Below are 25951 nucleotides of genomic sequence, written 5' to 3' on the forward strand. Positions count from 1 at the left end.
GTGCGGGTGGAGTTGCCCTTGCCTCTTCCCCTATTATTGTTCCCTCTATAATTTCCTCGGAAATAACCTCCGGGGAGGTGGATTGATTATTCCTTTTGTAAGAGGAAGAGGGATTCTCTGTGGATGCTGTCTTTGAACCACCCCTGTAAAAGGCCCCATAGATTTTGCGACCTCAGTGTCTTATTTGATCTTTTCAAGGGAGGTATCTACGGCTGGTCCGAAAAGATGTTCCTATCAAAAGGCTGGTTTAGTATGGAGGATTATACCTCCTGCTTAAAACCGAAAATCCTAGGCCAAGAGTGTCTACGCAGTAGCACGCTAGTATTCACTGCACGAGCTGTTCGAGTGCACATTTAATGGAAGTGGTACTAATAAGTTTGCCTTCGTGTTGCATGAGCTGTTCTAACTCATTATAATGAGCCCTATCATGGCGTGCTGGCAGAGCTTGAACGTTTGCAATACATCAATAATTTGCAGCCTGTGTAGCCACTCTCTTGCCTGAGGCATCAATGGGTTTACACTCCTTGTCAGGTGGGGGAGCCTCACCTATGGTTTGAGAGTTAGCTCTCTTGCGACCGTTAGAGACTACAAGGGAGTCCAAAGGTAACTTGCTTCTAATATAAGCAGGGTCTGTTGGAGCTGGTTTGTATTTTTTTCCGACTCTGGGTATGAGAATCCGAGCTCTAACTGGGTCTTTAAAGACATCAGTGTGCTTTAACATGCCATTTAGCATAGGTAGCATAGGTAAAGTGTGAGGAGATCTTGAGAATAGGTGAGTGTCTCAAAGAGGAAATCCTCTTCTAGAGGCTCTTTATGGAACACCACTCTGTGATATTGTGCAGCTCTGTTCATGAGTTGAGGGTATCCAATTTTATCATTGGGTGGGGAGGGTCTAGAAGGATACAGGTCAGGTTCATTATCTGTATCTGGTTACTTATCGTAATTTTCCCATGGAGCAGTACCTTGAGGTTTATCCTGATATGGTGGTATGTCCTGCTCTTCATAAGTATCTCCACCCCCATAATCCTCATCCTGAATGCTAGGTGAAAGTGGAGGTGGTGGTGAATTTGATGGTGAAATAATCAAATTCGGATTAATAGGAGGAGAAGGAGGTGGAATGTAAGGTGGAGAAGGGTAAGTACCAGAGTCCTTTTTCTTAAGAGGTATAGAAGGGTCCTCTGTAAGTTCCAGCTTCCGTTTCTTAGGAAGAGTGCCTGAATATGCCCTGTTTTAGGGTTAATAACAAGTCTTTTTTGTTTTGGGTCCAAAGATGGGTCATCGGACCAAGGCTCTTTGGGTGGAGTGCCTTTCTTTGTTTGTTGTTTTTGGTGTAGAGAGTTTCGGCTCCGGCGCCTTTGGTGTTGGAGTTTTCGGCTGCACGTCTGGGTTTGGTGGGTTTCAGCTAAGAGTCTATTGATGCTGAGGATTTTGGCTCCGAGCCTTTCGGTACGGAAAGTTTCGGCTCCGAACCTGTAGGTTTTGGGGATTTCGGATCCAAACCTTTAGATTTGGAGGCCTTATGTTCCACAACCTTCGGTGTGGGAGGTATAGTCTTTGGTCCCGGTGGTGTGGTGACCGGTAGAGACTTGGACGGTGCAGAGGGTGTTGGTTCGGCACCGGAATGGGGGTGGCTCAAGCCCGTGCCAGAAGGCTTTTTTTAGGTTTCTTAGCTGGGCTGGCGGGTGGGGCATCGGAATCTTTGACAGTGCCGACCTGAGACCAGAGGCGAAGGTGGTACCAGAGCCTTTGTTTTATGTTGACTGGTCCCAGGGGCATCAGTACTCACGGTATGCTGACCCAGAGTGATGTGCTGTTCTTCCTCCATGTCGGAGTCTGCTTCGGACATGGAGACCTGTTCTTCCTCGGCTCCTTTGGCTGGATGTTGGATATCTGGATCTTTTCCAAAAATGGCCGGTACAGAGCATTTCGTGGCGTCGAGCCCGACGTTCACAAATTGTTTTCTAGGATCAGAATGATTGACGCGCTTCACAGTCCTCTTCGTTGTGTTCCGGGGAGAAGCAGAGGTCGCACACCTCGTGCAAATCGGTGCGTGGAAACTTAGCACAACACCAGGGACATAGTTTAAATGGAGTCCGTTCCATAGACTGCTATCGCAGTCGGCACGGGTAGGCCCGACGGCCCGTCTCGAGTTATCAGATCGAAGGTTTTCTCAGTTGGAACGTGGCACGTCTAATGGGGAACCATGATCAAAGACAATACCATCTAGGGTAGAGGATTGCGCATCGAAGAGGTTCTACAGTGACCCCCTCCCCTCCATCCTGCCAACAGATGGTCCATTCAGGCACACCTAATCCCGCTATAGTGTGACTGTCTGGGAGGAATTCACAAAGTCTAACTGTCAATTACACCCAGTCATGTGACCTAAGACAGCTGCAGGGCTTAGGGCAGGAAAATGTCATTAGCTTGCTCAAGTAAAAACATTAAACTACAAAAAAAAAAAAGGAAAGCTTAAGTTACTTACCTTCAGCAACTCCTTTTCTGGTAGACACACTAACTGCAAATTCCTCACCTTGTGAATTTCCCCCAGGAGCCAGACTGGATCTCAAAACTTTAATAGCAATTCCATTGAACGACTGCAGGGAGCATCGTGCGGCTCTGCAGAGTCCACTGGGTTCATTATAAGGCTGTGACTTCAGCGCACTGACAGATTTGATCTCTGTCTGCACCTTCTAACGTGGAGCCATTTAACTCAGAAGTGCAGATGGTACATATTTGGGTCTTACTAATGGACTGCATCAGTCCAATCCACAAGTCAGCGAGGAGGGTAAGGAATATGTAGTTAGATAGGGTCTCTACCAGAAAAGGTGTTACCGAAGGTAAGGAACTTGTACTTCTGATTGAGGGATCTAACCCAGGGGTCTCCAACCGGTCAATCGCGAGCTACCGGTAGCTCGCCAACAACCTACCAGTAGCTCGCGGTCCGATACCATCTTTTGTACCCTGTTACTGTCATTATGTTTTTTTTTAGGCCTTTTCGGCCTCTTGTCTGTTCTTGTCGGTATTCCTTCCGGTATCACAATGCTGCCATTGGCTGTTAAGTTAGCTGGGATGGGGAGAAGCGGGTGATGTCGGCCTGGCCGAAGCAGGGTTAGATTGCAACCCTACCGGGACCTACAATGCACATTACAATTTTCAACTTGGGGCTGGCTGCGTGATTCGATCGAATGGAGACTCACTCAGCCCTGCTGCGGCCTCCTTGATACCATGTGGCCTGTCACAGCATGAGCATCACTGAGCAGTGCCCACATGAATCAGAGGGGTGGTGCCTTACCTTTTCTTTCTGGCAAGGTGCGCCTACCCACCCCCCATAACCACGCAGGGACAATGTGGACATCAGCTTAAATTTGCCATTCCTGGTGCCAGACGCTGCTCGGCTCAAGTAGCACCTTTTAAATAGGCATTGGAAGATGTGTGTTTTATTCTTGGAGGCCACCCCACCCCAAGCACTGGCAGACAATGATTGCCGCCCAGAGAAAAAAGGAGGAGCACTGATCTGAGACCTCATGCAGAAGGCGAAGGGTGTATAGGGCACACTGTTGCCCCACATTGTACTATAGAGATGGTCCTCTCCTGACAGGCCTGCATGTTAGAGAGGCTGGGGCACACACCTCTTGTCTAAACACGCTGTTCCCAGCAGCGCTGAGCTGTCTTTAAAAGACTACTGCTGCCGCTTAAAAGACTCCTCTGCAGCGACGGTAGACCAGCATTAAAGGCAACATGCACTCCGTGCACTCTGTTGAGCCCCAGGCCCAGTCAAGAGAGTAGTGTATGCATTTTTGCCCAGCGTGTCGCCAGCAGCAGAACACCAGCATTGACTGAGGCCACAGAGGGACGAGTGATGCCTGCAGCCAGTAGTGTTTTCGAAATGATGCCACTCGACCTGCAGGAGCATGCCCCCTTCAGACAGAGAACCTCTGCCCCTGTTGTACGTGAGATGCCAGCAGATTAGCACCGCAACCACCAGCAGTAAGACCAAGTTATGGTAAGTCTTCAAATAATCATCTGGGTGCACTTTGTGGAGAGCCAAATGGGAAAGTCATATGCTCCTTAGTTCATAACAAGTCTTAAGTAGTTTAAAATACCTTGGTGCAGCCTACATGTGTAATCGTTTTTGATTTATGCTTGGCCTGAGGTGGCTGTGTAGTATTGCATAGAGAGGCGTCTGTATCTGTATAAAACAACAAGAGAGTAAAGTATGCATCTCACCCTTAATTTATCCTATATTTAAAAAAAAAAGAAAATAGACAGTGACGCCTTCTACTAAAGTTCACAAAACCATGCATTTTGTGCGGTTAGTTTTAAGTGTATGACCAAACTACTTTATTTTGACACTAAATAAAAAATATACTTTCCTCTTTAAAGGGAGAGCATAGAAGTGAAGTTATTTCATCTGCAGGTTAGGTATTATTTTTTTTATTTTTTCGAGGCCTGCTCTGTTTTAAGGTCAGACACAGTGGTTCGTGACCTTCCATTTGAGAAGTTTTACATCAGTTTCAGAACTTTTCATGTCTCAGAAGTGGGCAATTTGTGATATGTATTTGTTTCCATGGATATTATGCTCAAATGTCATACGTAAGCAACCTGAAAACTTGGCAGCTGTGAAGTTGTTCCTGGCCACAAACCGGACCTAGGAACATCCTTTACATTTCTTTTTATTACAATTTTATGAAATGATGAGAGAAAGGTATAATAACTTCCTGTCTTCTGTTTGTGCCTAGGGACAACTTGCAAGAGGTACCTTATTTAAAAAGAAATCCCTGACAAAAAGCTGCTTTCATTTAATAAGAGAAATTTAAAATCAAGTGTTAATTTTATGGCATAATAAGCATAAGGCTCAACACCTCACTTTAAATTGATCCCATTTGCAAAAAGTCCCTAACCCCTGTAGAGGCTAGCTATATTTTTCCGAGGCCAATGAACAGGGAAAGCTGAAACATGACTCAAGCTTAGGTGTCTGACCCCTTTCTTGCACAAGCACAGGTTTGAAAATATTGCAAAGAATGACACAAAAGTCATACAAAGATTGTATCCTTTAAAAAATTACGTTCTTTTATTTCTCCAGCATGGAGAAGCATTTTAACGGAGCATCAAATTACACCACTGCATTAAGAGGCATTTTTAAAAGTGATAGTTTTTAAACATGAAACAGTCAGGGACTGCCACCGTCCCCTATGTTATGACAATGCTATATTAATGTACTAAGAGGCAAGTCATGTGTAACAGCTTTATATTCTCTTGGGGGAGATTTTTGCACAGTGCACACCCTGAACCCAAGCATTTCAAGTTACAGTTATGTGTGATAATAAAGAAAAAGGAGGCACGATGTAATAACAGTTGTATCACAGCATTTATATTTGGAGATTATTACCCCTTTGTGGGGCACTGAGGTACTTACATGGCCAGCAAACTATGCCATGTAGGGTGTGTGTGGTTGGTATGGTGTTGTCATTGTCTTGTGATCCTGTGTGGAAGCGTTTCCGTGTCATACGTGATGACCACTGAGGTGCCTTTACTGTGTTATGGGACGGAGCAGTGTAGTGGATCACCAGGTATGAGAGACAGACTTTCAGTTTATGGTTTTCAGCATGCTGGTAGCTTTACACAGCTCTGCAAGTCCCTATAATTTCATGATTGTAGTGTGCTTAGCTGGTGACTGCAGAGGCCAGGATCATACAATCTGTTGAAGAGGGACGCTGGAATAGGTTTTCTGGTTTCATGTTGTGCATTGCATATACTTAATGGGTAGCTATTTCTCTGTATTGGCCCTTTAGTCAATGAAGCTGTGCGTGGGGGGACTCTGGGAACAATTCGCGAGTTGCTCGGTCTTTAGTAGCTCACGACGATTTTCACTGATCAGAAGTAGCTCTCACTACAGAAAAGGTTGGAGACCCCTGATCTAACCGTTAACTCTCCACCTTTTCAATAGATACCAAAGCAGTACCTCGGTAGGTGGTGTGTCTGTGGAATGGTAAATTGCCCATCCCGCCAGATCGGTATGTGTAGGTGATAGTGATTTGTAAATGTGTGGAGAGATGACCAAGTAGCGGCCTGGCAAAGGTACATAAGTGAAACACCAATGCAGTGGTAGCAGCCTTTGCTCTGTGGAGTGAGCACGTATAGGACAATTCATTGTGAGATGGTGCTCTTCTGTTCCGCTTTTCCCTTTTTTGCCCCAGAAAAGCCAATGAAAAGCTGGTGATCCTGTGAGTGTAAAAACCAAGAGCCCTCTTAGGGTCATGTTGGTCCTTACAAGGCTAAGGTGGTGAACCTGCCTTTGATCCGGGACCAATTTGCCCAGAAAGAACGAAGTGTGTGGTTGTTGGAAATACAATGTCTGGATTTCACTTATTTGTTTAGCAGATGTGATTGGGACAAGGAACACCGTCTTGATGGTTTAGAGACATTAAGTACCAATACGAATGTTATTCACATTAGATAAGTGGGAACCAAATTAAGGTCCTACTGTGGCATCACAAGAGGTGCTGGTGGAAACATGTGGGTCACTCACTTAAAAAAAAAAACGCATTCCAACTGGTGACTTCAAGAGGGGTGGCTGATCTGGTAAAAGAGAGAAGGCTGAAAGGGCCGACAAATGACCTTAACAGTAAGGCTTTGCTAGGACAATGAAGGACAAAACAGAAGGATGTCTGACAAACTTGTTTGTAAGGGTTGAACATGATAGGGAAGCGATTCTTACTAGCGGGTAGTGAGGTCTAAACTGCGTAAAGTCTGATGGTTAAAACATCGACAGCCAAATTACCAGAGTTTTTGTGCATCAAAGGGAAATTCGAACAGCCACCACCTCAAGCTGCTAATTTACAATTGCAAGCAATTGCTAAAAATTCAATCAAAAATAGATACACGCCATACATACCTCTCTGCAACACACGCTGGAATGCCGTGCCTCGAATTTGGAGGAGTCAGTAAATAAGGAGAAGTTTGTTACGTGCTGGTCGTTGAAAACATTGCTAATTCGGAACCGGTATTCTTGAAATAGGAAGCGCCATATTTGGTATATGATTTTATGGAGATATCAATTACCTAAGGATCACCTTTATTGTATTTTTGCTTAAGCCCTGAGGAAGTCTTTTGGAAAATGTTACCATAGACGGGGCTTTTCCCAACACCCACAACATACCGACTTAGTGGAAGGGTGACTGGCTACCAGACTGCCCACTACTTCGGGAAGATGATCAAAAACCATCAAGTGTCGCCACTCAATCTATGGAGGTGTACATTGTGCAGGACTGGGCGCAGTAGTTGGTTGTGCTGTTGCGACAGAAGGTTCTCCCTAAGGGGCAGCCGGAATGGAGGACAAATACTCATGGCTAACAGTACCACACTCTCCTTGCACAGTCGGGAGCCACTAGGATGACTTGCCGCAAAACAGCATATAAGCAGCTGCAGGGCGTGGACGCACAGCGCTGCTGAGGCAAGGGGCATCTGATTTTTAATAAAACTTTGTTTCCTGAATTTGTGTGCGTTGGTGCGTCCTCATTTGTTGGTATCGTGTGGCTGCTTTCCCTTGCTCCCCGGTCTGCCGCGGCCGTTTGCAGTTTGTTGCAGAGAGCTGATCTTTCTAGCAAATCTACTACTGTAGGAAGCTTGCTCTCTATATTGTGCACCAAAATAAGGAACACTATGCAGAAAGTCCAGGGAAACTCGCAGTAAGTCATGTCAGAGGGTAGTGCAAAGCATTTATTACCCACAAACACACACGAGGGCAGTAAATTAGACATGCTCAATAAAGAAATTAGGCACCAATTTATAAACATAACAGACTTTTATATGAATTTAGATACCAAGATCATCGTAATCGGGTAAGTACTTTATGAGATATGAATTTTTACAGTTTTAAAAAATAGGCACTGTGCATTTTTTGGATCGGCAATGTTATCCTATTGAGGAAACACATGTATTGTAATCGGGCACTTAGCAGCAACTTACAGGACTGGTCTTCAGGAGTTAAGGTGAATATGGGGCTTGGTCTAAGGCCACACCAACTGTTCACTTCGGGAGGCTCTGGGGCATACGGGTGCAAAAGTGATTCACAGCATTGGGTGTCCCATTCACTTCAATGGGAGGACAGTAAATCGGTAAAGCTGGGACTGGTGGACCAATTTGGGGAAACCCACAGGGGGGCTCGACCCATAAGATCCTCAGGCACTTAGGGACATTGTTGGTTCACTTCTCCTCAGGCTGTGGGGCTCGGGTGCAGTGGTTTTTTGGGGAGATTCTGTGATGGAGTCACTCTTGGTTGGAGGGCACCTGCATTAAGAGGCTGCAGGGGGTGACTGGAAGTCCAGTTTGGGCAAACCAAGCGTGGGCTTGGGGACCTGACCGGCATAGACACCTCCCTTGGACTCGGGAGCGCGGGTGCATAGGTGCTTTGCGGCATTGGCTCGCGGCAGTTACAGACTCGCTCTTTGTCTTGGTTTCTGCTGCGAAGGGACAAACAGGACAGCTGGGCCACTCATGATGTGGGATTCACTGTCCCTTAAGTCCCTCATCGTGCAGGTCGGTTTTCTGCGGCGTTGGTGTCTGGTCTAGACATAACAAGCCATGGCTTCTGCAAGGGGTCCAGTACCCCAGAGATTGGTAATTATAATGCTACAGCCATTTATATACATTGCGATATCATGTGGTGACCATTGACTCCATGTTGCTTCATTTTAACTACATTTTGTGAGCATGGTTTCATCTTGTTTCTGTCTGACCCGGGCTTTCAGCTACAAACACAGGAAGGCCACCCAAGTTACTCACGCGCACACATAAATATTTATATTTTTTTCACTTCACCGAGCAGGAGAGATAAGCTGCTAGAACAGATAGTGCGGACTGCGTAACCCAAGGATGAGAAAGTGAAGAACTCTGCCTCAGCTCTCATCGGAGCCTGGCCAGCTCTGGTGAGTGACTTCGAAGCAGAGAGTGCAGCCAGCACCTACAGTGCTGATGAAGGGAGGTGCAGCTTCTAGAAGCCTCTCTCTGTGTTTGTAAAGAGTGTAAAGACAGAGACCTGTTGGCATTTTGACATGAACACTACGTGTGGAGGACTGCCTGAAGAGCTTTTCCTGGTTGAGAAGGTCCTGCTGAGACGGTCAATGGGTTCCCCAGTCGTGCTGGCAGGATGATGCAAGACAGACAGCCGGCGAAGTATTCCAAGTTGTAATGACTCATTCTTGTGTACATGCAGTTATCCTTGTTATCAATTATTCTTGTGTGTGTCTATATATTCATTATATGCATTTAATACACAAGTGCACCATCGCTATTTGATATATGGGAACTTGTAATAAATTTTCCTCTTTACTTGGCAAACGCGTTAAGACTATTCACACTGTGTACTGGAGTTATGTAGTGTTGCTCAAGTGTTCTGAAGAGAAATCAAGACATTTTGGAGTAGTTAGCAGGATATGCAGTGAAAGGGGCAGAAGGTTTGGCAGATAAACAAAAAATGGATATAGCGGTTCCTAGATATCAAATGAGATACCAGGATGGGAAATAGTTGCATATAGTCAACTTGCTCATGAGTGGTCGCATTGTGCTGGGTTGAGTGAGAACTGGAGTGCATGTTTGCCTGATGCACAGGCAGAAAATATATTAATTTGCTTGCAAAAAGTGCCAATTGAAAATGGGAAAGAATTTTGTACTTTGAGTCGAAGAGGCTGGATCCTCTTAAATACTCAACTGAGTCAGATTGGACGCCTACTGATAAGCCCTGGTTTACACTAAGAGATGCAATGCAGAGAATGAGGATGTAATGATTTGATGACTGGATTGCTAAATACATCAATGCGAAATAAGACTTTGTTTAGCTTCCCCAGCCTACAAACCTGTTATAATGACATAGTTGATTAATCAAACAAGCAATCTCTTGTCAATCAAACAAGCAATCTCTTGTCTGCTAGAGGCAGTACATGAATTAGGAGAGTTGGGGGACTGGAAAAAGACAGAGGTCTTCCCGGTCTAAAACTTGTACTGATAATACTAATGTGTCTAGGAGAGAAAGGTTTATGGCATTGTTTAAAGACGGAATGTCGAGGGAAGAGATGGACGGCCTTGAGACCAAGAATATATAGAAGATGTATTGGGGGTGGGGGGTGAGGGCTGGATTGAAAGAAAGGAAGTAGGCAGGTCAATAAGAAGCATAAGGTGAATCAAAAACAGGTGGGAGTCATAGGTAAAGGAAGAGACATAAGAACAGGTTTGTGGAACACTTGCAGAGTAAAGGGTGGGAGATAAATCTTGCGAAGGTACAGGGACCCGCTCAAAAATGTGAAGTTTTTGGGTACCCAATGGCATCAGGGACACAAAGCAGTGGTGCCACAAGTGAGAAAAGATTAAAGAATTTGCTGTGCCACGAAATAGGAAGGAGGCTAAGAGGTTCATTGGATTGTTTAGTTTTTGGAGACAGCATATCCCTCACTTAAGTCAGACTTTGGCCCCTTTGTACAAGGTTACGCAAAAGAAACAGGAGTTTGAATGGGGAGATCAGCAACAGAATGCATTTGAATCAACAAAAGAGGCTATACAGCGTGCCTTGGATCTGTGGCCAGTACGAGAGGGGGATGTTGAGCTAAATGTGACAGTCCAGGGGTAGTATGCCAACTGGAGTATGTAGCAGAAGCAAGGAAAGAAGAGGGTGCCTTTAGGATTTTGGGCAAAGAAGTTACCAGATGCTGGAGAGTGGTACACACCATTTGAAAAGCAGTTGCTAGCAGGTCATTGGGCCCTGGTGGACACTGAACAGTTGACTATGAGGCACAATGTGATTTTGAGACAGAAGATTTCTATAATGCAATGAGCGATGAGTTCCCCCAAGACTCAGAATAGGGCATGTGCAACAAGCCAGAATAATCAAGTGGAAGCGGTACATACAAGACAGGGCCCGAGTAGGCTCCAAAGGTACTGCAGTAATGCATGAATAGGTGGTGCAGGCCCCAGTGGACGATACAGAGGTGTTAGAGGATGTACCTAAGATTCAGAAGTCCCCTGTGAAGTGGGGTGAGCCGTTTGAAGCATTGCCTTCAGAAGAAAAGAGACATGTATGGTTTACTGATGGCTCAGCCAGATATGTGGGGGCTTAGAGGCATTGGAAAGCAGTGTCAAAGAATCGAGCGACTAAGCAATTGTTAACTACTACTGGAGAGGGAAAGAGTAGCCAGTTTGCAGAACTGTATGCTTTGTATCAAGCTTTGAAACAAGAATTGCCTAGAAAATGCTTCATCTACACTGACTCGTGGTCTACTGCCTCGTGACATGCCCATACAGGATGATGCATTCAAATGGGGCCTAGATTCCTATTTTGAAGAATATTCAAGTTGTGTCTTGGAATTTTGAAGTCTTGCTCAGGTGTCCTGAAGAAAAAGCAAAGCAGTACTGCGTGGCTCAAGTCGGTCTTGGCAACTCCACACTTGGAGGGAGGACGGATCTGACCTGTAGGAGCACAGCTACCTCTTACTGGGCAGCTGCTGTGTTGGTAGACTAGGTAGGCGGTAGGTCTGTGTAGGGGTTTGCTTCTTTGGTGCCTGCAGCTGCAGGGGATTAGCTCTTCTGTTCCAAGGGGGTTCCATTGAAAATTCGCGAAGCACTGGCAGATCTTCGGGTTTCATGATGTCTGCACAGCGGCAGGATGAGTCAGGTACTCCAATAAGGTCAGGTGAGGCAGACAGGCTCGCGAGGTTGGCTCCAAGTCAGTAGTGCAACTCAGTTTTTGGGTCAGCAGTCTTCTTCGTCCCCTCCGGACCCTGAAGATGACCTGAATTCTGTACAGGTCGAAACGCAGTTGACCCCTCAGTGCTACTTTCATGGTTCAAAGAAAACACCAAAAGTACCCTGTATATATTGACAACCATTTTTTTGTATTGTATTGTATACGGTACTTGTAGAGCGCAGCTATCACCCAACGGGTATCTTGGCGCTAGTACGTGAATCCTCATCAGGCAGTGGGAAGGGGGGGGGGGGGGGGGGGGAGGGGGGAAGAAACGAGCATAAACTGACAGGGCGGCTCCAGAATTTAACAAACTCTGGGAAACAACCATGTTTTAATCTTTTTCATAAACTGTAGCAGATCCTGCATCTGTCTAAATTCCAGAGGGATGCTGTTCCAGAGCTTGGCCGCAGCCAAGCTAAACGCTCTTCCTCCTGATCTAGCTCTGTCTTTTCGAGTCTATCAACAGACAGGCGGTGGCAGACTGAAGGCACCTTGATGGAGTATACCATGTAAAGATCCCCGGAAGAGGTCTAGGTCCCAGGCCATGGAGGGCCTTAAAGACCAGACACAGAGACTTAAACTGAACCCGCTACATTATGGGTAGCCAGTGAAGCTCTGCCAGTGCTAGTGAACCAGACGAGCGTCGAGGTTTCATCAATGCCAACTTGGCTGCCACAGTTTGGACTCTTTAGAGGCGCTCAATCAGGAATTTAGGGGCCTCTAATAGTAAGGCATTACAGTAGTCAAGTCTACGGAGGATGATGCTACCAACAACCAACGCCCTGGCCATCTTTGTCAACAGCGGAAGGATCTTCCTTAGTGCTTTAATCAGGGAAAAACAATTTCCCACCACCTTATTTACCTGCATTTCCATGGTCAGATTCACATCCAACATCACTCCCAAATTACGTACTGCTCCATCTGGCGCCTGAACAGACGTAGTTGTGGGGGGAGGGGCGGGGGTTTTGAGGGGGCGGAAGTTGTGCGGAAAAATGGGGGGGGGACCTTCCCCAGAGCACAGTATAAGACTTCCGTCTTATCTGAGTTAAATTGGAGTGAGTTAGTTCTTAACCAATGGGCAGTATCCTGCATGCAGTCATGAAAGGATGCTAAGGAGAACGACTAGTCTCCCTCCAAGGAAAAGAAAAGTTGGGTGTCGTCGGCATAATTTACCACTCTCGCACCATTCGCCTTCGTAGTTCCTATCAAGGGTCTCATATAGATGTTAAAGAGAATAGGGCTTATGGCCGATCCCTGAGGAACGCCATGGTGGATATTGAAAAATTTAGACTGGTAACGAGAAAGGTAAACTGCTTGACTTTCTGTCAGAAAGATAAGAACAAAACCATTCCAAGACCATCCCTGACACTACGACTTCTTCCAACCTGGTCAACAGAATACAGTGATCCACTGTGTCGAATGCGGCCGAGAGGTTGAGCAGAATAAGAATGCCCGATTGTCCCCGGTCTGCCCGCAGTCGAGGGTCGTCTAACACGGTCACTAGGGTCGTCTCAGTTCCATGGCCAGGTCGGAAGCCAAACTGAACATCATCCAGCCTAGAATTAGATTCCAGGAACTGAGACAGAGAATTGCTGACCAGAAGTTCAATGATTTTGATCGGGTAATGTAAGAGAGAGATTGGTCTGTAGTTCCCAGCACATGCTGGATCCAATGTCGATTTTTTTAAGAGCGGTGTAACCACTGCCCGTTTCTAACAGGCTGGCACTGAACCAGAAGTTAAAGTGCAGTTACAAATCTGGCGCAGAATAGGAAAAAGCTCAGGGCCCAGCTCCTTCCAAATCTTGTGAGGGAGAGGATCTAAAGGGGACCCTGAAGATACACTCATGGCAGTTTTATTAAAAGCTTCCTCCGAGGGAAGCTCAAAAAAACTCAGGGAGGACAGTCAACCTAATTCTGCCCTATTATGCCTCCCTAAGTCTCGTGTCTCAATATATTTAAGAGTGAATCCTTCTTTCTGAGAAGAGTCAAGAGTCTTTCTTGAGCTGTTTTATCGCTGTATTTTTCACTTGTCACTGGCGCCGTTCACCTAGTTTCTCACGAGCACTAATGTGCACAAATCTGTACAGGTTACATGTACATTTAATGCAACTGACAATATTTCTGCATTTATTTGCCTGAACGATTACCGTCTCCCTGCCTCCTCCTTTTGCTACTTTTTTGTGCATGCTTTCTTTAATTTGCCCTCTACCAATCCCTATTGGGACATTGTTGCTTGTTAAACATATTAATTACCCAGGTCTCAACTGGGTCTACAGATATCCTCCTGTTGTTCGTTTTGATAGCTTGTCATGATCAGCACAGCGCAGAGATACTCCTTCGGGAGCGAGTTGTGCACCAGACAAAGATACCGAATAAAAGTAAAAAATAAACAAACTTGGTCCAAGTCTTTCATGATTTTTCCAGCACTTCTAGCAGGAGAGTGAGGGCAGTAGAAGCATACATGAGTCCCATTTCCCAATGCAGACGGAAGTAGTCTACAGATAAGTGCCTTGGGAAACTCAACGTGTAAAAATTCGGACACTGTACCTTCTCTGCGGTGGCGAATAGATTATGTCAGGGTTCTCCCCATTGCAGGAAAATGAAATGTGCCACCTATCGCAATGGCCATTTGTGATCCACTAGACTCTGGTGGCTGAGTTCATCCACCATGGTGATTAAGGATTCTGCAATGTGTTGGGCGGGCAGGAAGATGCCCTGATTGTTTAGCCGCTTACAGAGGCGCAGAGCCTCCTAGCACAGGACCCACGACCCCACTCGTCCAGATTGGTACAATTTCTATTGCCCCTTTTTGAACAAGAGATTGTTGGAGATCTAAACAATACCCATCTTTGATTATGGATAAGGCTCCAGGTTTTCCGTTTAAACAAATTTTTACACATAAATAGAGACAGAAAACTTTTTCGTTTTTGTCTGTATTTATATTTAAAAAACGGGAAAATACTTACAAAACAAATGCTCCTGCTGCCTCTGTAAAATCCAAGTCAGAGGTGCACAGGGCTGCCATAAGAAACAGGAAACTGCTGCCCTGAAACTGCTCCAGAGACAGGAGAACAAGTGCAGCTGGGAGCGCCGTGTCTGCAGAGACCCTCCAGCACCCCTCACAGTGGTAGTCTTGCAAGATAATTGTTGGAGCAGTGCAAGCAGCCGATCTCCATTAAGAGGTGTGAAAACACCCCAGGACATCGGGTGCAGCCCCAGCAACCTTTTGTGTTTTTTGTTGAATGGGAGGGTGAAGGAGGTTGATGTGGCAGGGTACGGGCTGCAGACATGCCTCCAACAACAATTAGCATAAAGCCTGGCTGCCTCCCTCAGTGACTATGCATGCAGTGGGGCAGTGAGGCCGAGTGAGAGGTGAGCAAGTCAGTTAGCATTACTTCATTTTTCTTAGCAATAACAGCCAGACTCTGGAAAACTAGTAGCACTTAAAAATAAAAACAGAAATGACTGTTGCACCACCTGTGCTCTACATTTTCTCCATAGTGTCCATATCAGAACACTATTCTGTACAGATGAAGATGCAGGATTCTTCAGATATTTTGGTGATTTACAATGCTTTGTGGGTAGGTTGTCTTCTAGTACACACTAAGAATGATCTGATATTCTTCGAGCAGACACACTCGGTGATGGCTGATTAAATGTGAGTAAAGGAGGGAGTAATGCGTTGACATTTTGCCAGACAGCTGCGCAAACGAGACCTAATCAAAATCACTAATTCACGCATCTTTTCTTTGAGGACAGGGAAAAAATGTGCTCCCAATATGTAAAGTGCACTTAGTATAGTCTCCAATTTAAAAAACAGCTATAACAAACTATTGCAAGTGTGCATGTCAATTTAAATAAATGTGGAAAAACACTAGTTTCAGCTATTTTTTTTCTTGCAACAAAAGTAAATGTGGATAATGAATATGCTACTTACCAGTATGTATCTGTTCTTGGCATGTAGGGCTGCTGACATTCATATCTGTGCATAGATCGCCGCCTAGTGTTGGGTCCGGATGTTTGCACGTTGTTGTCCTGGAAGAGTCTTCGAAGTATCCTGAGATAGGTGACTCCTCCCCTGGACCATAGTGCGCATGGGCATCCTCTCCATCCTCAGATTGTTTTTCGCCATTGTGGCAGTGATGGAGTAGATACAGAAAGTGATGACCACGCTTACAGTAATTCTGAGAGCTGCAGCTGCTACAGGCGCCGGGGAGGAGGGTGGGCGATATGAATGTCAGCAGCCCTACATGCCAAGAACAGATGCATACTGGTAAGTAGCATATTCAGTTCGAGGCATGTGGGCTGCTGAATTCATATCTGTGCATAGAATACATAGCAGTACCCTCTATTAGCGGCGGCCACCAGTGCCAGCTGCAGCGGTCTGAAAAAGAGTTTTGAGAACAGCCTGTCCTACAGCTGCTTGCTGTTTTGATTGCACATCTACACAATAGTGTTTGGTAAATTTATGTGTAGTGAATCAGGTGGCTGCTCTACATATATCATGCAAAGGAATGTTTCCCAGGAAAGCCATGGAGGCCCCTAACTTACGTGTTGAGTGGGCTCGTGGGGGAATCGTTAATGTGCGTTTAGCCTTTTGATAGCAAATTTGAATACATTTAACGATCCATCTGGCTATACCTGCTTTGGAGATGGCGTTACCTTTGTGGTGTGGGGCAAAGGCAACGAAAAGTTGTTTATTTTTCCTGAAGACTTTAGTCCTGTCTATATAGTACATGAGGGCTCTCTTTACATCCAGTGTATGGAGTGCTCTTTCTGCGACAGTTTGTGGGTTTTGAAAGAAAACAGGCAGTTCAATAGTTTGAGTCATGTGGAACTGCGAGATCACTTTGGGCATGAATTTTGGGTTGGTACGTAGTACGACCCTGTTAGCGTGAACCTGTATGAATGGCTCTTGAATGGTTAGTGCCTGGAGTTCACTAACTCTCCTCAAAGAAGTGTTCGCTACTAGGAAAGCTACTTTCCAGGTGAGGAACTGAATCTCGCATGAGTGTAGAGGTTCGAAGGGTGGACCTATCAGGCGTGTGAGGACCAGGTTGAGGTTCCACATTGGAGCTGGTGGGTGGCTTGGAGGAATTACTCGTTTGAGTCCTTCCAAGAATGCTTTGATGGCAGGCACTCTGAATAGAGAGAGGTGCTGCCTGTTCTGGAGATAGGCTGATATTGCTGTCAAATGGACACGTATTGAGGTGTATGCCAGATTGCATCGGTATAGGTGTAATGGGTAACAAATTTTGTTTGGATGGATGCATCTAGCGGGTTAATGTCATTGTTATTGCAATAAATTACGAACCTTTTCCATTTGGCTGCATAGCAAGCTCTGGTAGTGGGTCTTCTAGCTTCCTTAATGATGTCCATACAGTCAGGTGGCAGATTCAGGTAGCCAAACTCTAGGACTTCAGGAGCCAGATTGCCAGGTTCAGCTGTTGCGGATCTGGGTGCTGAATCTCTCCATGGTTCTGCGTCAAGTGCGCGGGTTTGATCCGCAGCCTTTGATGCGGCACCACGGAAAGTTCGAGAAAGGTGGTGTACCATGGTTGGCGTGCCCACGTTGGAGCAACCAGGACGAGTGTCAGTGAGTGTTGTCTGAGTTTGCGCGCCACCAGCGGTATCAATGGTGCTGGGGGAAAAGCGTACGCAAATCTGCCGGACCAGTTCATCCATATCGCATTGCCCTGCGACTGCGGATGTGGGAACCTGGCGGCAAAGCTTTGGCATTTTGCGTTTTCGCTTGTGGCAAATAGGTCTATGTCTGGATGACCCCACTGCTGGAAGTACGGTTGGAGTACTGAGGGGTGTAACTCCCACTCGTGCATCTGGTGGCTGTGTCTGCTGAGCAGATCCGCCATCTGGTTGTCCTTGCCGGGGAGGTGTTCCGCCATGAGGAACATGTTCCTCTGAATGGCCCACTTCCACATGCTCTGAGCCAGATGAGACAACTGTGGAGAGTGTGTTCCTCCCTGCTTTTGTATGTAGTACATGGCGGTCATGTTGTCCGTCCGGATCAACACGACTTTGTTGCACAAGTGTACTTTGAATGCTTTCATTGCTAGGAAGATCGCCATCAGTTCCAGAAGGTTGATGTGCATCTTCTTTTGTTGTATTGTCCATAGTCCCTGCACTGTGTAATTGAGTACATGAGCTCCCCATCCCTGGAGAGACGCGTCCGCTGTCAGTATTATTTGTGGAACAGGCTCTTGGAACGGTCGGCCCTTGCAAAGGTTTTGTGGGTTCCACCAATGCAGAGAGTTGTATGCCCGACCGCTCACCAACACTAGGTCTTTCAGTTGCCCGTGAGCCTGATTCCATTGACGTGCTAAGCACTCCTGAAGCGGGCGCATATGTAGTCTCGCGTGTGGGACTATGAAGATGCAGGAGGCCATCATGCCTATCAACTGCATGAACACTCGCGCAGGAAGGGAGTGTTGTGGTTTGAACTTGGAAATCAGCATTTGTATGCTGTTGATTCTCACTAAATTTGGCTGAGCTGTGGCTGTCAGAGTGTCTATGGTCGCACCTAGGTACTGTTGTACATGTGCGGGTTGGAGATGTGATTTTGGGTAATTTAGTGAGAACCCCAGACTGTGAAGAAGGTGAATGGTGTGGGACATGTGGCTGGCACATTGCTGGGCTGACTTTGCCTGAACAAGCCAGTCGTCCAGGTAAGGGTAGACGTGAATGTGTTGCCTCCGCAGATGTGCAGCCACAGTAGCTAGGCACTTTGTGAAAACTCTGGGTGCTGTTGTCACGCCGAAGGGGAGAACCTTGAATTGGTAGTGCTGCCCTTGAATAGTGAACGTGAGATATTTTCTGTGTGAGGGGTGAATGGGTATGTGGAAATATGAGTCTTTGAGATCTAGCGTGGCCAGGAAGTCTCCCTGTTGGAGCAGCGGGAGGACTTGGTGTAGGGTGAGCATGTGGAAATGCTCTGACAGAATGTAGCGGTTGAGGGGCCTCAGGTCTAGTATAGGTCTGAGTGACCCGTCCTTTTTTGGTATTAAGAAGTACAGGGAGTATATCCCCATGCCTTGCTCGTGGACGGGTACGACCTCTATTGCGCCTTTTTCCAGCATACTGAGCACTTCCTGCTGTAAGAGCGCTAAGTGCTCTGAGGACATAGGACGGTGTTTTGGCGGTATTGTGGGTGGAGTGGAGGTTAATTCTAGGCAGTAACCGTGTTGGATAATATCTTTGACCCACCTGTCCGTGGTGATGGAGTTCCACGTGGACAGGAACCTTTGTAGCCTTCCCCCGACAGGTGTTATGTGGTCGGGAGGAAGGGAGAGGGCGTCACTGTTTGTTCTTGGGGGAGGACCTGGTATTGCCGTATCCGCGTCCTCTGCCCTTTGTGCTGGAGCCACGATACCCACCCCGGGTGTTTTTATCGTAGGTACTTTGCGTATTGCCCTTGTTGTAGGTTTGCTGTGACCCCTGTCCTCTGCCTGCTCCTCTATTCCCGGGGCGACGAAAGGAGCCACTTCGAAAGGTCTGTGTTTGGAGAGCCCCCATGGACTTTGCAGTGTCTGTGTCCTTTTTTATTTTCTCTAGGGTGGCGTCAACTTCCGGCCCGAATAAGTAGTCGGGGTTGACCGGCTGATTGAGAATGTTATTTTGAACCTCAGGTTTGAATCCGGTGATTCGTATCCAGGCGTGTCGTCGTAGCATGACGCTGGTGTTTATTGCTCTGGCAGCTGTATCTGCAGCATCCAGTGCACACTTAATGGATGCGTTTGTGAGGAGTTGTCCCTCCCTGATGAGGATCTCTGCTCCCTCTTTGTATTGGTCAGGGAGATGTTGGAGTAAGGTTTCTAATGTGTCATAGTGTGCGCGATCGTAGCGAGCTAGGAGCGCCTGTGTATTGGCAATACGCCATATGTTAGCTGCCTGGGCTGCAACTCGTTTGCCGGAGGTCTCTAGCACCTTGGACTCTTTGTCCGGGGGAGGAGCATCCCCAGTGGTTTGCGAGTGCGCCCGTTTGCGAGCATTTGCGACTACTATGGAATCTAGAGGCAACTGGCCTCTAATGTACGTAGGGTCCCCAGGCGCCGACCTATATTTTTTGTCGATCCAGGGGTTTATCACTCTTGCCCTGGTGGGTTCTTTGAAAATGTCCTTTGCTGGTTTGAGGACACCTTTGAGCATGGGTAGAGTTTTGATATTCCTTTCTGAGGATGCGAAAGTATCCATTAGAAAATCGTCCTCGATTGTGTCAGAGTGGAGTTGCACACCATGATTTTTCCGCAGCACGTTCAATCAGGGCGTTGAATGCGGCAGTGTCCTCTGTGGGAGACGTTTTTGCGCCATAGAGCTGCGTGTCCTGTGTATCCATAGGTGCACCTGTGTCTACAGGGTCATCCCAAGCCTGGTCAGGGTCCTGTTGGCCCTCAGGGTCCATCTCTCTTGGGTAGGGGACGTCGTCACCCATATAGTCCTCCAAAACGTCGGTTTCGGGGAGAAGGACTGTGGATCCGGGTAGGAGGTATGGAGACGTTCGTAAAGAACTGGCTTCGAATCTGCTGGCAGCTTTTTCTTCAGCGGGATCCGGTAGGAGTCCAAAGTGTGTTCGGAAGATATTCTCCGCTTGTGGAGCATAATTCTGCCGGTGTCGGCATCGATGATGTGGGATGGTGACGTCTCCGTAGGAGATCGTTCGGCAGGTGTGATCCTAGTTTGGGTGACACGAGTTCTTATTTCAAACATTTTTGGCGCCGTAGATGGCGACAGGCCAAAAGTGATATGAGGTGTTGCTGGAGAAGCTTTTTGAGCTTTTTTTGGCTCGGGGCCCGATGTGTCCTGGAGGGCTGCCTTTTCTTTGATGCGTTGCAAGGACTCTGCAACTTGTCGCACCTGGAGCGCCGACGGTTGTTTGGCGCCGAGCGGTTCAGTAGAGGCAGGCGTGGGCTTCTTCGGGGCCACGGGGTCATCGAGTCGAGGAGAGGCGGTAGCCGTCGATGATTGGGCCTTAGGTGCTGCTTTCGAAGTGGTGTGCGACGCAGCGGCCATTTTGACCTTCGTGGCCGGAGCCGTTTGTTTCGGTGCCTGGTGCCGAGGCGGTTTGTCGGTGCCGATGGCCTTTTTACGTGTGTCGGCGCCGACGTCTGCTGCTGCGAGTTCGGCACCGAAGTCCCGTTTGGTGCGGTCGGTGCCGACGGGTTTTGCTGGCGTCGAAGGTGTAGTGGGCTTCGATCCGACCAGTACCACTTTCAGTTTCGGTTTCTGTGGAACCGACACGACTTTTGGTTTCGGTTTCGAGGAAGGGAAACCAGCCGGTTTGGGTCCTAATGGCTGTCGCTGAATGTCCGAGGCCGGGCCCGAGGGCGGGGCCGAAGAACTGCGAGATAGGTCTTGGGTAAGGCCCGAAGGCGATCCCTCGACCGGAGCCATAGACTGACGCACTGGGATATCCTCCGTCTGTACGGGTAGGCCTTGCTCGTCACCGGAGCCACTTTCTTCGGCCCCTAAGGCCTCATCGTAGTCTCCTACCTCGGTGTCGTCTTCATCTCTGTGAAATAGTTGTTCTTCGATGTCTTCCGATCCGGAATCGTGTTCGGAAGCGGGGCTGGAGGGCAGGTTCTCCACGCCTTCCACATCTTCGTCCTCGGCGCTGAAGATGTTGGTCGGGGCCGGTGCCGCTTGCTGCGCTTCAAGTCTTGCCGCTCGTCGATTCCGAAGGGTCTTCTTGGATCGGAATCGGGCACAGGCCATACATGTGGATTCGTCGTGATCCGGTGAAAGGCATTTGTTGCACACCGGGTGGACGTCGATATGGGGATATTTCGCATTGCAAACAGGACACCGCTTGAATGGTGTCCTCGATTCCATCGTCGATGGTGTCGATGGGAAAAAGTTGTTTTAGAAGTTAATAAAACTAACAAGTAACTGTCGATACCGATCGAGAACAGTACCGACGCGAACTAAAGGCCTTTTGGCCTGAAAAAAGTTTTTCCTAACTTGAGTCAAGATAAGCACATCCGAACCCAATGGCGGAAAAAAACAATCTGAGGATGGAGAGGATGCCCATGCGCACTATGGTCCAGGGGAGGAGTCACCTATCTCAGGATACTTCGAAGACTCTTCCAGGACAACAACGTGCAAACATCCTGACCCAACACTAGGCGGCGATCTATGCACAGATATGAATTCAGCAGCCCACATGCCTCGAACATTTAGTTAAAATGACCAAAAAATAAATACGGATAAATACAGACGGAAATGTTAAAAAAACATAAATGCCATAAAACCGGGAGCCTTAATTATGGATAGTACCCCTTGATCCGTGGTGGTGTCCTGCCAGTGTGGATAGAACTGTTTTACCCTTCCACCCTACTGTGTTATATGTGGTTGGGAGAGGTGTTGGCGGTCACGGTTTTAGGGGGTTTGGTAGTGGTTGCACGGCCTCTACCTTTGTTTCTATCATTTGTTTATACAAAGATCCTCTGGTAAATGGACTCCGATAGGAGCCCTGTGGTTTATGACCAGTGCCAGAGTCAGTGGAGGAACCCCCTCTGGCTGTACCCCTGTATTGACCCATACGATAGGAACCACGGTGTTGAAATGTTTGTAGGGCTCCCATTGCTTTAGTAGGGTGTGTCTTTTTTTAAGCTTTTCTAGCATTTCATCCATCTGTGACCCAAATACATTTTGCCCAAAAGATAAATTGAGCAGGTGTTGTACATCCGATTTAAAACTGGATATTCTGAGTCAAGCATGGCGTCTGATAAGGACACTGGTGTTAGCCTCGCTGGCACTTGTGTCTGCAGAGTCTAAGGCACATTGTATTGTGCATTAGATATGACCCTGCCTACTTCCACCAATTGTGCAGAAACCTTTTGGTATTAATCAGGGAGGTCAAGCAGCAATTCTTGCAATTCATCCCATGTGGCACAATTGTATATGGAGAGTAGCCCCACAGAATTTACAAGGCGCATGTTGCTTGCAGCTTGTGCTGCAACATGCTTACCAGGGGCATCATAGTTCCTACTTTAAGTATCTGAACTAGAAAATCATCTTCTTGAAGGATAGTGTGTAGGGTTATTTTGTGACATGCAGCAGCCCTACTGATAAGATCACAATATGTTGTTCATCTGGTGGAGAGGGTTTGGATGTGTAGATGTTAGGATCTGTATCATCCAGTGGATCGGTATCATAAATATCCCATGGGTCAGTGGCAGTGTTGGGATCCCTAAGTGGATCTGTGAAATAAGCGATATTGAATTCCTCAGGTTTATCATTAGCAGTAGGTGACTGATCTGTGAATATTGGTTGCTCGGAGGCAAGTGTTCTGGAGAGGGGTCTGCACTGGCCTTGCTGGTGGTGAAGGTAGACTAGGTCGAGATGGAATAGGAGGAGGAGGAGAAAGAGGGAAACAAATAGGGCGTGTGCCTCTGTCCTCCTTTTTTTTGTTGAATGGTCGATTCAGACCCACCAATGTTCTCCTGAAATGTGTCCTTCCTTTTGGGTAGCACTTGGGAAACAGTGGTGATGGTTTAGTGCCTAGTTTCCCAATGTCCAGGTGTACAAAAATAGTTTTTTGTCCCCTTCTAGTTTGTCTTGCAAGCGCTCAAGAATGGGCTGCAATTGTTCTTGCTGTGGCCTTTGGTGTTTTTTGGCATGGAGGACATTGAAGGGTCTTTTGTGTAGGGTGCAGTCTTTTGGGTATGTGGTTTCGATTCCAACAGCCTAGGGGGCGGTTTCGATGCGGAGGACTTTGAGGATGACCCCTTTTTCGGTTCTGAGGCTTTTATCAGATCCAATGTGCACTGCTTCGGCTCTAAGTCTTTATCTGGCTTAGAGTATGCCGATGTGGTGCGTTTCAGTGCTGGCACCGAAACAAACTTTGAAGCTTTATATTTTTCTACGCTTGTCGAAGGCTTTCCAGGCAGAGTGATTGTTGGTGGAGATCTCTATGACCAGAGGGCAGTGGGCCTACGAAAGCTGGATTGGGTTGTTTGGTAGGGGCAGCTTACGCCAAGATACTCACGTGCTTGTGTGGAATCAGGGTCGGAGTCCAAGCACTGCTAGCCAGAAGTATCTGCACATCTGGTGGCGCCGTTTGCGCATCCGTGTCCTCTGTTTAATGTTTGTGGTATGGCGACTGCTCCCAGCAGAAGTCTAGTGCATCCTCTGTGCATCGCTGCATGGTGATTTGGGACCAACGACGCTCCCTTCACTGCCGAAGTGTTTTGTTTGACCAGAAAGTCAAGCACGCCTCACAGGAAGCTTGTTGAGTTCCAGTGACATAGATTTGTGTAGATGTTGCCTGCAGTACTTTGTGTGGTAATTGAGGCAAAAGCTAAAGGGCATGTTTTCTATCCTTCGTGGATGGTGTCCTGTAGAATGGAGGCGTAGTAGTTTTGGAAGGTCGGGAGCTGATAAATGACTAATAACCCCAGCTGATGTTGTTTGGATAGGAATCCTTTAGATTGGAGAGAAAAAACGAGCGCCGGAAAGGCATCGGTGAGGAAATAAGCTTCAATACTGGTGCTGCGATATTGACGTCCAAACCCGTTGGCGGAAAAACAAATCTAACAGAAGAGCTGAGAAACATGCGTAATATACACCGGAGGAAGGGTCACTATACCTCGTGACTTATTCGAAGAAAAACAATGTGTAATCGTTCGAACCCAACACTAGATGGCAGGATAACGCTAAGCATATATATCTACGGCCAACACATGCTACGAATATTACCTTTTCCTTCTCTAGGTTTCTTCTTCAGTGCCACGTCAGGAGAACCATTAGGAAAATCTGGTGATTGCGGTTTTTGTTTTCGGCTGGCTGCAAAAACAGGAAACAAAATTAGAGTAAGTGGTAACCCAAACGGGCAGATTGATGCCTTAGATAACGAAGTTCAAATGATAACATTTCAAAACAGAAATCTCTAACTCAATGTGGGATAAAGAAAAGTGCACTGTGCTATTTGCAGTTGTAAACAAACGTTTCGAACGCCGTTTGCATTCAAATTAAATACAATTTGAAGGTTATTAAATGGAATTAACTAAAATACATAAAAACTAATTTCACGCCTCTTTTTAAAAAAGATTTTTAAAATTCTTTTTATTGTAAAAAGACATGTAAACAGACATAACACCACAATGCTCAAAGGGCCTGTTTAGCACATGAGTACGGCAGGATTAGTCCAAGGCAAAATACGTTCCAAATGTCATAAAAAAAACACACATTATAGCAGTGCAACAGCATCCCTCCCCCCCCCCCCCCCCCCCCGGTGGTTCACATATATCCCCGCGAAAAGTGTTCAATAGCCCCCATATTTGTGACCATTTCGTCGGGCACCCCCTAGAGACATAGATAGGCACCTCCGTCACCATGCACCAGTCCATGTCCTTAGCCCAATCGCCAATGCTGGGTGGGTGCGGGGCATTCACGCATCTTAAACCATATCCAAAATAGATTTTTTTTTTGTTGTAACTCTGTCAACGAGTGGGTGGTGCATAAACGAGATTCATGGTCTGTGTTACTCATCTATTACATTTGTGGACTCATTTACATAGATATCTTCGCCAAAATTGCTATGAACTAAAATATACACATTAAATGTGATTTATATCCTGAATTCATAAATTACAAATGGTACACATTCGATCTATTCAGGGATTCGTGCCCAAGTTCCAATGTTAGTTCTCAGCGTGCCCAAGTTCCAATGTTAGTTCTCAGTGGGATAGCCTAATTCTTAATGACATAAATTGCTTTCATGATTATTTAGCGGTATTTTACATTGTTGGAATCTTTTGGCACAGCAAATGTACGCATGTGAATCACTCGTTCTTCTCTAGAACAATAAATTTAGGGAGGTTCCATAAACACTTTTCTTACCAAGATTTCCATTGGGATAGCATTATCCATAGGTGTATGTCATCTTCCATTAATGAACAAGTTACTTACCTTCGGTAACGATGTATCTGTAAGAAACATTAGTTAGTTAGATTCCTCACCTTAGAATAGATACCCCAGCAATACCAACCCCGGAGGTGGGTCTGCGAACCAAGATCACACCAGAAGGTCCTGGAGAACAGAACGTCCAAAGTAGCCATCTCTCCGACTTGGCTGTCCAGGCAATAGTGCTTGGCAAACGTGTGCAGTGAAGCCCACGTCGCCGCCTGACAGATGTACTGCAAGGGAACTCCCCGGCCCAGGGCAGTAGTAGCCGCTGTGGCCCGGGTGGAATGGGCCCTCAGC

General features: G+C 46.8%; 1 protein-coding gene across 9 annotated transcripts in view; it reads right to left on the bottom strand.

Moving 5' to 3' along the window:
* The window catches only part of ELF2 (E74 like ETS transcription factor 2), a 593917-nt gene that overhangs the window by 53490 nt on the left and 514476 nt on the right, over nt 1-25951 (bottom strand). For all 9 annotated transcript variants that reach the window (XM_085641518.1, XM_085641513.1, XM_085641515.1 and 6 more), the window contains one exon: nt 24446-24532. In XM_085641518.1, coding sequence (XP_085497644.1) covers nt 24446-24532 — 87 coding nt within the window. The remainder of the gene's footprint in view (nt 1-24445; nt 24533-25951) is intronic.

This window comes from Triturus cristatus, chromosome 2_2 (assembly GCF_964204655.1).
Source record: "Triturus cristatus chromosome 2_2, aTriCri1.1, whole genome shotgun sequence".
Lineage (NCBI taxonomy): Eukaryota > Metazoa > Chordata > Amphibia > Caudata > Salamandridae > Triturus > Triturus cristatus.